Below are 17,357 nucleotides of genomic sequence, written 5' to 3' on the forward strand. Positions count from 1 at the left end.
AAGATGTACCTCCTTCAAATACGTGCCTTCTATTATTTTGTTATTCATATTTTCATACCTCTCTTTTCATCTCAATGCAAATGCCTTGGCTTTTATTTTATAGCTACTGTTTAGCATAGTAAGCGGCTTTCCAATTCTCGAGAAATTATTGATCCCCTTCATTTCACATTAAATTCATAACTCCATAGGTCAAGTAGAAGGCAGGATGTACTATTATGTGCTAGCTTCCACACTAAAAAAGTTTAGGTCCTATAAAACACCATTAAGCTTTATAAAATTCTAGCCCCATACCAAATATGTATGGAGTCTTCCCTTGAGTTACTGCATCCATTGCCTCTCTAGTTCTTGCAAGAAAGAGGTTCATCCAACTCTCTATCCTTGAAAGGTGGAAAAAGCTTCTAGCCTAACGCATGAGGAGACAAGTTGAGCCTCTAAAGTCTATTGATCAATGCACCTATTCTTACCCAATAGTTCACCAAAATGGTGACAAACAAAGCTATGTTTTCACATTCATTAGAGACTTTGGCTCCATCAAACTTAGCCAAAAGCAAGCTTTCTTCTTTTTATCTTTTCTGTCTAGTACTCTAAACGTTTTATTAGTTGGTTTGTTCACTTTCCGTGTCCACCACCCTCACTTATTTCTTTGATTGCATGGTCCATATTATCTTAATGCAAATTGTACAAGTTTTTTAGGCTCCTTCCCAATACTTTTCCCATTGGCTTACACAGTTGTTCAAGTTTATTGCAGAAAGCCAAAGGTAGATCCAAGAGTTCCACCCAAACCAATGATTTTGTTGAGCATCAAGCATTAGGAGAGAAGGATTGGGATTAACACCCTAAACAAAGAGGTTGATTTTGAATAGTCAAGAGCCTTAGCTCTTAATAGTTGCTGCCATCTCTAGCATTTTTAAACAAAAAACACTAGAGACCCCTTTCTAAAGGAAAAAAATGTTAACAACGGGCCATGCAAATAAACCAACTACTAGGCATATGCTTCAAACCAAGCTATAGTCATTGAGAAGAGTATTGTCAACAAATAAACTTATATTTCTCAATCTCATAACCTTGTCCATCTTTGTCACTAGTGACATGTTCTCTACTACCACTAGCCCCATCTCCATTAATACCAAATGTTAATGATGGATTCTTACCAATGTGGCATCATGATACCAACCCTTCCTTCGTTAGCCCCACTTGGACTTCCTTTTGGACTAAAGCGAAAACCATCAACTTTCCAAAAAAGCTATTTACTAATAGCCCAAGACCCTCCCTTTCTCCACTTCCGAAATCCATAAGTCACTGTCGTGGTGGCCACTTGTCCTTGTCTTATTCTCTATTTCATCAAAAGAAACAATTGGATTGCTAGCAACAACTCCACGTGCACAAGCAACACTACCTAGTCTACCTGTGGAGGAATCTCCCACACTATCCATCTCCATCCTCACGCTTTACAAGGACAGACTTTTTAGCAATAACATTTTTTACAAAAGATTCTCCCTTTGATACCATGTTAAATATTTAATATGAATCAATGAAGTACAAAACTCATAATCAAAGTGATACAATGTAGCTCACACCTTACTATAAGTGGACAAACACATAGTGGCAATGCATGAACACTAGCCTTGGTAGGTTTTGCAATCATGATACATAAATGTAGCATTTTAAATGCAAGAAGAAAAGGAATTTACATAGGCAAAAAATTTTAAGTGGGGACTCTTGCAAAAACTTATAGATACAATTTAAAATTCCCCTCCCAATTGACAATGACAAAAGGTCTACATTTATCAATCTCTTTAAAGGAAAAGCTTGATCCCACCAAGCCACACAATCTTGGGATGAAATTGGTCAATTCCATAGTCCATCAAGTTATGCACTAAGGTTCTAGTCCATCAAATTGTGAACCAAGCAAAGGACATGAGATTTCTTGAAGTACATGTATTATTCATGGGTGAACACTGTGTGAGGCCCGGAGTACCAACTCAATATGTATTATATTACTACCCTTGTCCAAATTTTAGGGTATGGGAGGACAAGGCCTATATAGAATATGCATGGATCTATGATTATTTAAGGAACTTCATGCCACAAAGCAGAAGTCATATCATTTAAGAAATATTATACATTTCATTCTCCTAAGCATTTGGATTTCTACGGCATACAAGAGAATCTTTTGAGTAGACAAACGCCTTCTTGATTTGCCTTCCCGAAAGAATTTTGACGAATTTTTTTTGTAGCCCTTCATATTTTGGAAAGCAAAGCTTGATAGCATTTGTTTTAAGAGCATTTGGCTATCAAAATCCAAACCTTGGCTACCATAAAATTCACTTCTACTACGATTATTTTTCAAAAATAACCCCTAGCTCAGTCAACTGTGCTTCAATTATTTTGGACCAACCTTTGTTGGCCTGCGGATTTGCTGGACTTGGATGCATGATGCTTCCTATTTTTACTCCTGTGATGCCACAATTCTGAATCTTGTCCGTAGCGTACTTACCTGAACACAAGCCCCCACATTACACACAAAAATTCTTCACACCAAAAATCTCACTTGCTCAATATATTACATCAGGCTTGGCAGACATCATTCATAATCAATCATCATATTGTACATGGCATAACACGAGTGTTGACGGAAGAGACAATAAAAAATACAAAAACAGAAAACTTGAAGAAAACTCAAGTTTATTGATTCACATTATCACTTCCCAAAGTGTTGATTATTGACAATTTAAATTTCAATCCAACTTTTGCATTTCTGCTCTGTGACCGAGGTGTCAAGAACAGGTTTCAGTGACCAATTTGGGCCTAAACCTTAGTTTATTTAAAACTGTACAACGTAGCCATCACCACTCTGCTGATAGCCTTCAACAAATTGGCGAGTGCACTGCAACAACTACATGGGCAACTGAATCCCACAGTATCAACGAGCATGGAAAAGATTGTAATGAAGGTCCTACGAGGATTCAAGATATTGTCATATGCCCCAACAAGATCTACGGGACAGCCAAAGACACCTCCGAGTTACAACTGCCATTTTATGATACCCCTCCAAATCACATCAAAAAGTACAATCATGATTGCAACCAGAATGTTTATGAGTTAATGGCTGATCTGGCTGATCTGACCAAGTTATATGATCTTCTTACTATACTCTAGTACTTCCTTGGGTGTGATTCAATTTGTTTGGGTGGCTGCTCGAAAAGGTTGTTCAGATGCCTTGAAGAGAGAGAGAGAGAGAGAGAGAGAGAGAGAGAGAGAAAGAAAGAAAGAAATTTTATTAGAGTCTTCGGAAGACCGATGGGTCTATGAGACTGAAAGAAAACCTGATACAAATCACAGTAAGGGTGGAGCTATTGAAACGAGCATCATCACCCATAATGAATCCTAAGTCTAATCATACATAATCAAATCAAATACATCTGGATGTAACAATGAAAAGAAAAGGATTGGAGCGGAGAGGAATCCTCCATATGTCATGTCGCCCTAGTTGGTGCATAGCCGGTGATGGGGCGCTGGTGCCCATCAAGGGATGCTGTGCATCTCGGTCTCCTAGACGAGGCTCGACGCAAGACCAAAGCCACCGTGACTCCCGAGGGACGTATCTCGGGTCTAAACAATGACGGGAGGTCCCCCAGATTGATCTGTCCCCTTGATGTCTCGTGTGTCGTGCTACGATCGTCAGGTCAGGGTCTCTATCACGTCTGTGGCTAGAGACTGGACGATCAATGTCACTCGATGGGAAGAACTCTGTGATCCTACTCTGAGAGGTGTTTGATGATGTGGCCAAGCCCCGTCGCCTGAGTAAGTACTCTCTATGTCAGACCCCCTCGTGAATAAAGGCCGCGAGGCATCTCTGATCTGGGTAGGTGAGGAATCTAGAAAGGATCCCGGAGCTATCTTTGAAGAGGTAGTGGTAGCGACCTCAGATCTCGTAGTACACTGGGCACCTGAAAATAAAATGCTCCTCCGACTCGACCTCCTGACAGTCACACAATATGCATAAGCGATGCTCCCTAGGAATCCCCTACTAGCCCTCTACTGCTACTACTCCGTGAGAGTGGCCAAGATTGTTGCCTTCGCAAGTTCCGCTTGGCCACGTCCCACCCATCTAGATGTCTCCTTGATTATAGATTGCATGACGGCAATCTGTGCCTCTACCACTGGTGCACTCCTTGGGGCTGTATGTAAGGCGGTGACCTCCTCCCGGAGCTGCAAAATGTCATGTCTGAGCCCTTGAATAAGCCCAGCCTGCTCCTGTATAACACGGGCCTGCTCTTGTATAACGTGAGCCTGCTCCAAGGTGAAACGAGTCAACTCCACCTCTCATGCTCGATACTATGTGCATCCATGAGAAAGGCATCTGATGGATCGACTTGTGGGAACTCGGGTCCTCAAGGGATCTGAAACTAAAAAGGCTGTGGTACAAATGTAGGAGGGCGGGGCTGAATGGTAAAGGTGGCGAGAGAGTAAGCTAGGCAAGGTACGAGGATAATTGAGACAATGGTGAGGTGACTCCAATCGGAGCCAGGGATGGCTGACTGAGAGGGAGAGGAGGGGACCGAAGGATGGAGAGTAAAGTGTGTTTGTGTGTGTCACCTGCAACGAAGGCGACATGAGTGATGCGCATCCGGTGATGAGTCCGGATTAGCAAGAGATGCTACTAATGTAGATCCTAATGTGGATGGTGCTGATGTAGACCCTACTAATATAGTTGAGGTAGGCGCTGCTGATGTTTGAATTCTTGTGGATTGCTATGCTATCGGCTCCGAGCCAGCTGTGCGATCAAAACATTTGTTGAAATCCTAAAGCTTTAGTTGCTTTTGGTGAGCCTAGTCATCTTTCTTGTGCTTCACTTTCTCATTGTCTTTCTCTCTCTCTCCTTTTCTCATCTTGAATTAATGTTGAATCATTAACTCTTTTCTATTTTGCAAGGGGCATCTAGGTCAGGAAACAACCCATACCGGAGGCCCCGTAAAACAGCCCCCCCCCCACCCGGGAAAAAAAGAATAATCAATGCAAAAGGGGGGTTGGGCAGCTAGAAAGAGACCTATGAAACAGTGAGGGAAGGCAAGGGTAGAGTAATAGGGGTAGAAGGGAGAGGATAGAGAATCGGGGGTAGAAGGGCGCAGCTAGAGGGGCTAGAGGCCGGAGTAGAGTTGGTGGTACTCCAAGCAAGAAAGAAACCATGACGTATGACATGATTGGACGTCTGTGCAAGGATCAAGGCCAAGACCTCCTCTCCATGTGCGAATTGCTATGCCCGTAACCCGTCATGATCCTGGGCTCTCTTGTTGTGGAGCCAGCATAGTGCAGCTTTCACATTCTGTGCAGTGAATAGAATGCAAGTGGTGGGCCTAGGAGAGCAGACATATCGGGTGGCACTAGAGCCAAGATGCCATAGAGGGATGTTGTGTTGGTGTGCGGTGTGCCAAATATTTGGATCTGTGATAGGTATAGGTGGCTTCCCTTCGTATAAGAGCCATGCAAAGGTGGGATCCCCTCTACGAAAAGACCAAATCACCTTATCCATCATATGTGAGAGGAACACTCACCTCTTATGTCATGTCAGACATCGTGAAATCCGCTATGCCTCAAGTCTCGTCAAGTGTCCCAAGGCATATGCTCCCGTACAAAATAGGATCAAAGGGTCTATGAGACTAAAAAAGTCTATTAAAAGTCTTCGGCAGACCAAAGGGTCTATGAGACTAAAAAAGACCTAATACAATGAGCTCATGGGTGCACTATCTAGAGGTTGCACAAATTCAAATTTAAAAAAAAACGATAAATTTTGGTTGCACAATGGAGATCGTTTTAAAATTCAAAAAGAAAAAAGACATGGGACTTACCAATCCCAATTATAAATTTTGGTTGCACAATGGAGATCGTTTTAACAAGAGCCTCATTGCAAACGAGTTCTAAACTTTTGCGCTCTGGTGGATGGAGTTTGTCCGGGGTACGATTCCTGAATAGCATTCCCATATTACCTCAATTTAGTATTGCAAAGGAAAACCTCTACTCCATGTAACAACCACTTCGACCAAACACACTCATCTTTAAAAGACATTTTAAACAATAACTTCTTAACAAAATACACAAGTTACCAAGAAAGTACAAGTTTTGTGAGTCTGAAAATACATCATAGATCCAAAGAACAAAGAACAAAAGTGTCAAGAAAATCCTTATTGCTTGCATGTGATTAAAAAGATGAAATTGTTACAATAGTTGTGTTGCAACAAATAGGTCCAACCTCATAAGAGCATAATGGATAAGGGTGACAGGCCTTATACCTTTGATGGGGTTAACACTGAGCTTATGCTCAAAGGGTATCGAGGACCACCTCACTAATAATGATAAAGGATTCAAAAACCTCCTCACATATTAAGCCAACTATGCACATATGTATGATTCCCTCAAAACTCCTTTAGTATAGGTTAGGGTACATGATGAATTGGAACATAAAAGAATAAGACCAGACACTATATGTTTAACCTCATAATGCCAAGTCATAGAAATCAGCTATCCGTTCTTTTGGGGAGGGGAATTGCAGCTTCTATGCAGCATCATTTAGCTTCTTTATGATCAAATACAAACTACAAAAACGACAAGATAACTTGCTAGTTTTCGGTATGCATAGTTTTAGAATCCTTGGGAAAATACAAATACACCCACATGCCTTCCTTATGAACTGATGGTTCTACAATGATTGGCACAGTATCATCCTTTATATTGAGCATTACTGATACTATCCTTAGCTTGCTACCCCACTCCTTGCATATCCCACAAGAAATCAGCAGCTATCTTAACTATAACATTCTTAAGGCTAACCACTATCAGTGATCTCCACTAATACCCATACAGAAGCATAAAGAAGCTGAACCTTGTAGCTGAACACTTATTACTGTTATTGTTGGAAATCAATGTCCCCACCTGTGAGCCCCCACATGAGGAGGACATGGAGGGGAATATGACTGTGAGGAGAGGGATCTTGGGGGGCATCTATGGGCTGCAGCAGGCAGTAATGGGCTGCGCATCAGGGTCTCCATGACCACCTGAAGGTGCGGCAGTAACAACCCCCTGGCAGCCCTATATATACGCTGCCCGGGGGGGTCATCCAGCCAGCCAAATGGCTGGTCGGTCCAGGCCACCAGGGGGTCGGCCATTTCAAGGGGCTGCTAGCCCCCTATATAAACCCCCCTTCACCCCTCACATTTCCATCAGCCACTGAAGCCTCTCCAGGCAGTGTGGACCAAGAGTGAGCCTACTGGAGTTCTCAGTTTTGGTCCAGCCCTTTGCTGGTTGTCTTGTGCTCATCTTTGACTTTGTTTTACCCACTGATTGGATCTGAACATGGATGGGAAGTCACCTAGTGTGATCTGCGTGTCCGTCCGTTGTCAAGTACGGCACGACTTAGGCTCCAGATCTCTATTGCGCCTACTATCTGTGACCGTGCGGTCCACGTGGTTCAACTGAAACAACTCCGTGATCTTGATCTAGGAGGTCGCCTAGTGTGATCTGCATGTCGAACGGTGTCGAGTACGGCACGACTTAGGCTCTAGATCTCTGCTGCGCCTACTATTTGTGACCATGCAGTCCATGTGGTTCAACTGAAAGAACTCCATGATCTTGATCTGGGACGAGTTGGACAGTAAGCCCAAGGTCTGTCTCTGTGTCCTGAGTAAAAACTCTTTGTGTCGAACTGCCTCATGAATGGATATGAGAGAAGCCTGGAGAGGGGTTCGAAATCGTCCCCTAACATGACAATGACATCGACCCCGGATCTTGTAGTATATGGGGCATCTGAGTGCGAAATGCTCCTCTAACTCAACCTCCTACCGATCACATAACATGCATAGGCGGCTCTCCTTGGGTATTCTCTCAGGTCATCCACTCTCGATACGGAGTCGATGCAATGAGCTGGAAATTGTACGATAGAGATCCTCAATGAATGTCGTAAGTGGATCCAAGTGTACTCTGGTGGGACAATGAAGCACTCCTCAGAGATGCGTAGGCAGTGGTCTCTGTAGAAGCTAAGCTTCATTGGAAGCTCTCTCTGTTCCAACCAAGTCCTAAATCTGTGTAGCTGTGGGAGATCATCCTCTCGAATGACTGTCCAAGTGGAGCCTCAATCTCTCAAACTACCTATGAGTCTATGCATACCAACCTCTCTCCTCAATCTATGAAGCCCATGGACGAGGACAGGGCCAGCCATGGCAGCTTACGTCGCCCCGATGTGCAAGATCCATATTGTCTAACGTCGTGTAGATAAGTAATGGTCTAAAATGCTACAATTAACTATAGTGGAGAAGTGCCAAACTCGGCCTGAATCATATGATGTGGCAATGATGGCTTGCCTCAGATCATCCATAAGAGCAAGAGAATCTATAGTCGCTCTACTCGAGCGCAAGGAATCAAAGAGAAGAGCCTTGGTTCGAGGGTCCTTCAGTGCGAGTAGAAGCATTGTCTCTCCAGTCGGCATCGCTGGTCTCATCGTGAAAATTGGCCCATAGAAGACAACACCCAGGTAAGTGTATGAGGAGACAATCTCAAGCGCTGACCTATCGAATGTGAATTGGTCCTTATCCATGGCTGCTCAAGATGTGTTGAAGATCATAACCTTGGTCTTACCAAGGTTGACCTTCAAATCATGTGACGCACAAAAAGCCTACAATGCATCCAAATATCATGAAGGCCCTCGACGAAGGAGGGCATCAGTATTGCGTCATCTGCATACAAGAGGATCTGAATCAGAGTGCCAACGAGAGAGCAGCCAGCCGCCCCTAGTGCCCCCATCTATGTAGAAGCCAAACAAGTGGACAACCTTGTTTGACCCCGATGGTGCTCATAATCTCCTTTGTCCACTAGGCCCCTGTCCGAACTTGGCCTTATACTCTCTCATAAAGCGCCATAACAGGCCATGTTATCTCCGGGTCATACCCCAACTCCTGCAAACGCGTGATGAGGCAGGCCCGTGGGACAGTCAAAGGCTTTGCAGAAGTCCACAAAGCAATAATACACCTACTTCTATGACCTGGCCTCCTCTATGACACTCTTGAGTGTGAGAACGTGATCCATGGTCCCGTGGTCATGCCGGAATCCTACCTGTCCCTCTACTCTGAGTCCTTGCATCTCTGCAAACCGGCTGACCTCTATGTCAAGTACTAATGCATAAATCTTGGGCATGACATCTTCAATCATAATGGTACTGTAGTTTTACAGACTCAAGGGATCCCCTGCCTTGTGAATAGGTGTGATAGTGTTAAGTGTCCATGCGTGTTGAAAGCCAAGGCAAATTGCTTCATTGAATAGCTTTGCTAAGATCGGGGCTAAGATGTCAAGCCGGAGGATGTACTAGCCTAGTCTGGACAAGAAGGGGAGGATCCTAGTGACCGTAGACACAAATGAACTCGAAGCAAGGGAGGAAAAAGATGCCCAAGCCCTTGCCATTAATCATAGGGATGAGAACGGATGCTATTCTTCCTCACATCTACATGGCAGATTCGTCAATGGAGGCGTGGGCCATCTGAAGAATTTATATGAGACTGACACCACGTCCAGACAATATGAGCATGGATGAGGGAGATACCATCCATGACCACTTGACAAAGGTCAAGGTGGTAAGAGATCAACTAGCTTTCGTTGGTCAAAAAGTGGATTCACGTCAGATAGCACTGAGGAGCTTCAAGGGTTTCGTCACGACTGTCACAGCAAGACAAGGACCAAGCCTCCCACGTTTGAAGAAGTTATTGATGCAGGAGGAGACTCAGGAAAGTCGTACAACAAGGAGGGCAACAAATGTAACCAGCCTTAGATCACTAAGGGCAGTGTATCTGTCTCTACTATCTCACAAAAATGAAAATACAGCCAGCCAACTTAAAGGATTGCCTTTGTCCACAAACAAATCTCAAAGCATAGAACTTCACTTCATAGCATCATGGAACCATTCAAGACAAGGGAGGCTAGAATGCCCCTACTCAGAAACATAGAGAGTGACACCTGTTGGCCCCAACACTTGGCACCCCTTGCGGTATTTATTTAATCTGGTTAGCTCAAAATACAAAGGGACTCCCTTCAAGAGCTCACCCGCAGGTGCAACCCAGTACTACGCCAACCCATGGCTATGCTAGTGACCAACTCCCAGTGCTATTACCTTGGTTCCTTTCAGTAGACATGCATATTCACAAGTAGACCAGTCTGACAGCATGCCAAGCAATGCATTACCCATTTCCAAGCCATTACCGAGCCCAAGGCCAACCACTGCACCCCCAGGAAGAGAGTATCACAACCAGTGCCCCAATCCTCTCCCGGGCCAACGGCAAGGCATCCAACCTAGCAGGAACTCAGTAGGAATGGCCATAGCAAAGAGTGTAAAAGGAAGATGAGAATTCAGCCAACAAAAAGAGCCTGTTTCAGCCCGAAACAGCTCTAGAAGTAGGATGAGAAGCGGACAGCAAACTCTGGTAGGAGAGAGCTGCCCACGAGTGTCTTCCAACACCAGAAAAGATCAGAGAGGAGTGCGTCCAGCAAGCTGTAGCAAATCAGCCAAGAATGCGTCCACCAGAACACAGTTTACAGCCCACAAACACCTCCGTTTTCAGTGCACCTTGCACGAGGTAGGAGCAGGAAGAGAGGCGCCCATGAATATGGCTTCAGATGCAGAAAAGAAGAACTCCATCATGAAGAAAGTCAAAAACAGCTTCAAAAGTGGCCCAGAATGAAGACGTCCAAGTCCCAGAAGCATGCCAGCAACAAAGGGCACCAAGGGGAGGAGAACTGTCGCGAAGAAAGCATGAAATTCCAGTTCAGCAAGCAAAGGGAGAGCTGCAGAAATCCGCAATCTAGGAATGAAGCTGCCCCTGGTAGGGGTGAAGTCTCAAATCAAGAAGGAAAGCCAAGGAAGGGCTCTAGGGGCTTCCAGAGGTGACACAAGGCAAGCAAATAGGCCACTAGCAGACACATAGGCAAAATGAGGCGTGGGATTTTTTAATGTCCCTAGGGGGTCAGATGGTATACCATGACCCTATTTTGTAGGATCTCTAGGGGACCTGTTTTTAAAGGATGACCCGACTGAACCAAACCAATGACCTTAGAAATTGGAACCACTCTAATAGCACCAGAAGTTGCACTTATTGCACATAAAATCATAGGTACCTTTTGGGCATTAACTAAGAACCCTAGCCTAGTACCCTAGGACAAATTCAGTGACAATTAGTTTAGACATTTCACCATCACCACCACGTCTGAGTGACATACCCCCCTCTTGAAACAACAAACTATCTTGTTTGTTGTCGCAAAATTACAGCAAATAGAAAAGGGTGTCACAATAGGCATAAACCAGCCCATAATCTATTAATAGTAGTACATCACATGAAGTACCAAAAATACAATGTACATACAGCAAGACTACAGATCCATCCGTATGGCAGTGTATCAACCAACTGGAGTGTCATGATCACTAATCATAGAAGTCTCACGGCAAAAACACTGTCAACATCAGTGCCTCGTGTGAAACTGCAGTGTCACCAAGCGACCTCTAGATATCTTGTGAGCCTGTCTTTTCTGTGGGCGCGAAGGTGCAACCCCCCCCATGAGCATCCGGTAATGCTCCAAACGTGTGCTCTGCTGAACCGGCATGATTGACCAAATGCCTCAAGGTAGAGCAGTAAAATCTGAGGTGAATCTGCCAACTCTACCATTAACTTTCCGTTCCTTATGTGCCACAATCTGCTCAAGAATCAAGACCTCATCTTGCTCATCAACTTCAGGTTGCTCTTCAATTGGCATATCCCGTGGCACTTCTCCAAGCTAACATGGAAAGCATTGTGGATGGTCCACTGCTCAGGTAACTTCCGCCTGTAAGCTACCTCATTGATCTTCTCAAGAACTTGAAAGGGGCCGTAGTACCTCATATTCAGCTTGGTGTACAGCTTTACCTTCCCTTTCTTGTTCCTGAGGCGTGCCTTAAGAAAACACAGCAAGACTAAATCACCTTCAGTGAAAACCAAGTCCCTGCGATGCTTATCCGCAGCTCTTTTCTGCTTATCTTGGCTGCGTTGGAGGGCATACTTAACCTTTTCATAGGCTGCCTGCAAGTCCTCCACATACTTATCTGCCACAAAAACCACCTCCTTCGTATGCAAGATAGGAGGAACCTTTCTCGCTCCTTCCACTATTTCAAACAGTGCCTTACCTGTGGAAGAGTGCACTATATTGTTGTATGCATACTCAATCAGTGGCAAGTATTGTTCCCACTTTGTTTTGTGCTCAGACACATAGCATCGGAGCAAATCCAAAGCTGTAGAATTTGCCTCTTTTGATTGACCATCAGACTATGGATGATAAGAAGATGAAAACAGCAGTGAGGTTCCCATGTCTACAAACAAACCTCTCCAGAACATGCTGGTCATCCGTGGATCTCTATCCTTCACGATAGACTCAGGCATCCCATGATACTTGAAAACAGATTTTAAGAACTCCTTTGCCATCTGCTCTAAAGTAATCGTCTTCCTTACTGGAATGAAATCAGCCATCTTGATGAATCTGCAAATTATGGTCCAAATGCCATCATGACCAGAAGGAGTGCGAGGGAGATCAAAAACAAAATCCATGGCGATACTATGCCATGGTCTATCTGGTATAGGCAAAGGCTGAAGTAAACCGGGCTGTTTCTGCCTGTCATACTTCACCTTTTTACAAGTGATGACATAAGCCTGACTTTCAATGAGCACCTTATGCCTCAATGGCTGTGTTACACACAACTTTCCATGCATCATCATAAATCCCTCCTTAAGTGTGTAATGATCATGCCTATTGCCTCCATAAGCTGATCATAAATACGTACAAAAGCATCATCTATAGCATACTGCTCCTTCATGGCATCAAGCTCATTGTGATAAGCATTGGATACCTATGGTTTCTTGGACGTAGCTTCCGTACGTGACCTTCTGGAAAGTGCATCAGCCACTATATTTTTCTTTCCAGCCACATGTACAATCTGAAAATGAAAAATGGAAAGGAAGTTTGCCCATCTCATGTGCTTTTCTGATAACTTTCTCTGAGTGAGAAAGTATCACAGCGATTGATGATCAGTTTGCACATAAAAATCAGCACCTAAAAGATAGTGCTTCCACACAGTAAGAGCATGAATTACAGCTACCAACTCTTGCTCATATTTCATGTTTTGTTCAGCATCTCGGAGCAGCCTGCTCTCATATGCAACCACTCTTCCTTCCTGCATAAGGACTCCACCAACACTATTGCCGCTTGCATCACATTGAAGAACAAAAGGCTTTCGCAAATCTGGCAAAATGATGACAAGATCAGAGCATAGATTTTCTTTCAGCTCATTGAATGCTGCAATTTCTTTCTTCCCCCAACGGAAAGGCACTGCCTTCTTCTGCAAAGCATGTAAGGGTGAAGCTATCTCAGCAAAATAGCGAATGAAGCACTTGTAGTATGAGCACAAGCCAAGAAAACTACAAACTTCATGTAGGTTGTTCAATGGAGGCCAATTCTTGATTGCCTCTATCTTGGCAGGGTCCATCCTCACTCCATCTCGTGAGATGATGTGTCCCAAGAAATGTATCTCTGGCATGAAGAACTCACTCTTCTTTGTGTTGACCAACAAGTTGTGTTTCTTGAGTTCTGCAAATACAACTGCCAAGTGTTGTCTATGCTCCTCTTCATCTTTCGAGTGCACAATAATGTCATCAAAGAATGTACCCACAAACTTCATGTGCTCTCTAAAAATGCGATCCATCATCATACGATTGAAGGTAGCAAGAGCATCAGCAAACCAAATGGCATGACAAGAAACTCATAAAGCCCAAAAGTGGTCCTAAAGGCAGTCTTATGTACATCTTTGGGCCTGATTCGTATCTGATGGTAACCACTCTTCAAGTCAATGCGACTGAAGATGGCTGATCCCTCTAATCGATCCAAGATATCATCAATGCGTGGAATAGGAAATCGATTCTTGATTGAGATCTTATTCAAAGCCCTATAGTCAATACACATTCTCCAAGATCCATCCTTCTTCTGCACAAGTAGGACGGGAGAACAATATGGAGAAGAGCTTGGCTGAATCAGCCCCTTCTGTAACAATTCATTCACCTGACACATGATCTCCTCCTGCTGTGCCGCACTCACCCTATATGGTGGTCGGTTAGGTGGAGAACTGCCAAGAATGATATCAATGGTATGATCGTCTTGCCTCTCAGGAGGTAACTCCTCTGGGAGTTCATTTGAAAACAATCTTGAAACTAAAATAAAAACTCAGTTTGCCGTTTTTCCAGCTTGGAAAAATCAGAGTTATCCTCATCTGGTTCTTTTTCTTTGACAAATATCAAATACGCTGAAAGATGCTTTTTCATTATAGAAGAAATTGCCGAAGCGGATACAACTGGGACTGATTCTCCCTTGGAGTTTACATCTATGACTTGGGTTTTACCCCTATAAGTCAAGGTAAGCTTCTTATCATGTGTATCTATGATAGCATGCACACGGTACATCCAAGGCATCCCCAGCAAAACATCACACTCAGGTAAAGGCATCACATAGAAATCCTCATAGTCCACATATCCCTGAACGTGAATCCGTAGCTTCCCTATGATAGGAGTGACAAGGGTACTGAGCTCCGTATTAGCCATGTTGGCCTCACAAAGAGGAACAATCTCCTCAGGTCAAAGGCCCAACTGAGCTGCAAGTTCAGGAGTAATGAAATTCGCTTTGGCTCCTGAGTCAAAGAAGTACAGACAATGCTGATCCTGTAGCTTGCCCCATGCTATGCACATCTCTGTCTTCTTCTCATCATGCTCACCCCCAATAATGTCAAGTATATGGCCAGCACCTGGCTTGGGCTTCTAGCCTCTGGGGTCCTCTCTATTGCCTTGATTAATGTCAGCCCGAGTTGCTGCAGGTTCTTTCCTCTTCTTGTTAGGACAACCTGCTGCCCTATGAGTCTATGACCCATCTCTTTGCAGAGAAAACATCTCCCTTCAGTAAACAACTTGTTCCTCTCTTCAAAAGTGAAAGAAGAGGGCTGTTGTTTTCTCCTTGGTCCTGCCACAAACTTTGATTTAAGAGGGACTTTTCTAGCTTGCTGTGGTTTCTTTGGCTCCTACTTGAAGTTGCTTTTGAAACTTGAGGCTCTGCCCTCCATGAGTGAGTAAGCTCTGTTGGCATTCTCTATCAACTGTGACATGCTGGAAATGTGTCTTGGTACAATAGTCCCTCAACTCTTTGGGAAGACCACAACAATACTTTTCAGCTTGCTCTGAAATGGGGACGGTTCTGTAAGAGCTCACAGGTAGAAGCGCATCCCAAAACTTCTTGTTGTAAACTTCAAGATTCCTGCATTCCCTAGCATTCAAGTTATGCCACTGAGTCATGAGATCTACTTCAAAAGTAGTGGTGAGCCATGCGGCTGAGAATGCCTTTTTAAATTCAACCCATGTAGCAAGTGTTTGGCCCTGAAGGAGAAGGTTAGACCACCACTGCATGGCATTTCCCTTAAGGAATGTGGCTGCCTTCCTGATTTTCAAAGACTCTCTGAAGTACCCTCCAGCAAAAGCCAAAATTGCTGCAAGAAAGTAAGAGCCTTCATTCTATCTGCATGACCATTGAAGGTCTCAAACTTCACTGCTGCCCCCCCTTCCTTGTAATCCTTCATCTTGACCCTGGGCTCCAGCTGATCATAGCCAGGGGGCTGCAAATAAAGTGGCTGCTGTCCTTGGGGTCCTTCAGGAGCTTGAAGAACACCCCCCACAATTGGGTTTGGAGGCCAAGTGGTACTGGCTGAGTGCGTGACATCATAGGGCTGCCTCCCTGCAATCTAGGTTGTATCCCCACATTAGCATACAAAGAATTTGGGGCTGGCTGTGAGGTCATGGCCTGAAATATGGATCCTCCTCCAAAGTGTGTAGGCTGAACCACATACTGTGGTTGGGCTTGCTGCCCTTGCTGCACATTCTGAGCATTGCTACCATGCTCACTCCCATTTGGTCCCTGCCTTTGTGGCACTGCAAGTGGCTCTACCACTGGTGTCAGTGGCTCTGAAAGTGGCTGTACCGCTGGTGTCGGTGGCTCTGGTAGTGGCTAGGCCCACAAGCATCTGTGGACCTTAAATGGGTTGTGCCTCTGCCCTTGGCATCAAAGCTGGATTATGCACAATCTCCGCAAAGCTCTGAGTGACCTGAGTCAAAACTTGAAACACAGAAGCCATCTGTGCTTTCATTACTACCATAGCAATTGCCTGTACACTTGGGTCAACACCCAATGCAACTGTACCCACAGGATTTTGCATTTGTGGAGCTGGCTTCCCCAATGCATCAACTTGAACATTCTGCCCTTCATGGGCTACATTTTGCACTCTTATTCCGGGTTGTGCTCCCCTTATCTGTGGCTCTAGGTCAGACTCTGAGTCTACATCATAACCAAGCCTGATATGCTCCATATCCAAACGCAATGGATGGCTGTACCAAAATCAGCAACTGCGTTCTCTACTCAAGCTGCCCAGGGACTCCTCTGGATGATTTGATGAGGATCATATGAGAATTCAGCCAACAGCAAGAGCCTCTTTCAGCCCGAAACAGCTCCAGAAGTAGGATGAGAAGCGGACAGCAAACTCTGGTAGGAGGGAGCTGCCCATGAGTGTCTTCCAGCACCAAAAAAGATCAGAAAGGAGTGCGTCCAGCAAGCTATATCAAATCAGCCAAGAATGCGTCCACCAAAACACAGTTTACAGCCCACAAACACCTCCGTTTTCAGTGCGGCTTGCACCAAGCAAGAGCAGGAAGAGAGGCGCCCATGAATATGGATTCAGATGCAGAAAAGAAGAACTTCCGTCGCGAAGAAAGTCGGAAACATCTTCAAAAGTGGCCCAGAATGAAGGCATCCAGGTCCCAGAAGCATGCCGGCAACAGAGAGCACCAAGGGGAGGAAAACTATCGCGAAGAAAGCATGAAATTCCAGTTCAGCAAGCAAAGGGAGAGCTGCAGAAATCCACCATCTAGGAATGAAGCTGCCCCTGGTAGGGGTGAAGTCTCAAATCAAGAAGGAAAGCCAAGGAAGGGCTCCAGGGGCTTCCACAGGTGACACAAGGCAAGCAGATAGGCCACCAGCAAACACATAGGCAAAATGAGGCGTGGGATTTTTTAATGTCCCTAGGGGATCAGATGGTACACCATGACCCTAATGCAAAGGAACCAATGACCCTATTTTGTAGGATCTCTAGGGGGTCGATTTTTAAAGGATGACCCCACTGAACCAAACCAATGACCTTAGAAATTGGAACCACTCTAATAGCACCAGGAGTTGCACTTATTGCACATAAAATCATAGGTACCTTTTGGGCATTT

General features: G+C 44.6%; 1 protein-coding gene across 2 annotated transcripts in view; it reads right to left on the minus strand.

Annotated features, from left to right (window-relative positions):
* Positions 1-1,827: 1,827 nt before the first annotated feature.
* Positions 1,828-17,357, minus strand: part of LOC147884904 (uncharacterized) — a 45,913-nt gene continuing 30,383 nt past the window's right edge. Inside the window, exons 7-8 of one of the 2 annotated variants that reach the window (XM_087397743.1) lie at positions 5,850-5,965; positions 1,828-2,497 (exon numbers count right to left, since the gene is read on the minus strand). In XM_087397743.1, coding sequence (XP_087253869.1) covers positions 2,340-2,497; positions 5,850-5,965 — 274 coding nt within the window. In that variant the 3' untranslated portion in view covers positions 1,828-2,339. The remainder of the gene's footprint in view (positions 2,498-5,849; positions 5,966-17,357) is intronic. The other variant, XR_015543567.1, reaches the window with a different exon arrangement.

The sequence above is a fragment of the Dipteris shenzhenensis genome, chromosome 26 (assembly GCF_047967505.1).
Source record: "Dipteris shenzhenensis isolate YYH24624 ecotype China chromosome 26, Dip_SZ_1.0, whole genome shotgun sequence".
Taxonomy (NCBI): Eukaryota; Viridiplantae; Streptophyta; class Polypodiopsida; order Gleicheniales; family Dipteridaceae; genus Dipteris; species Dipteris shenzhenensis.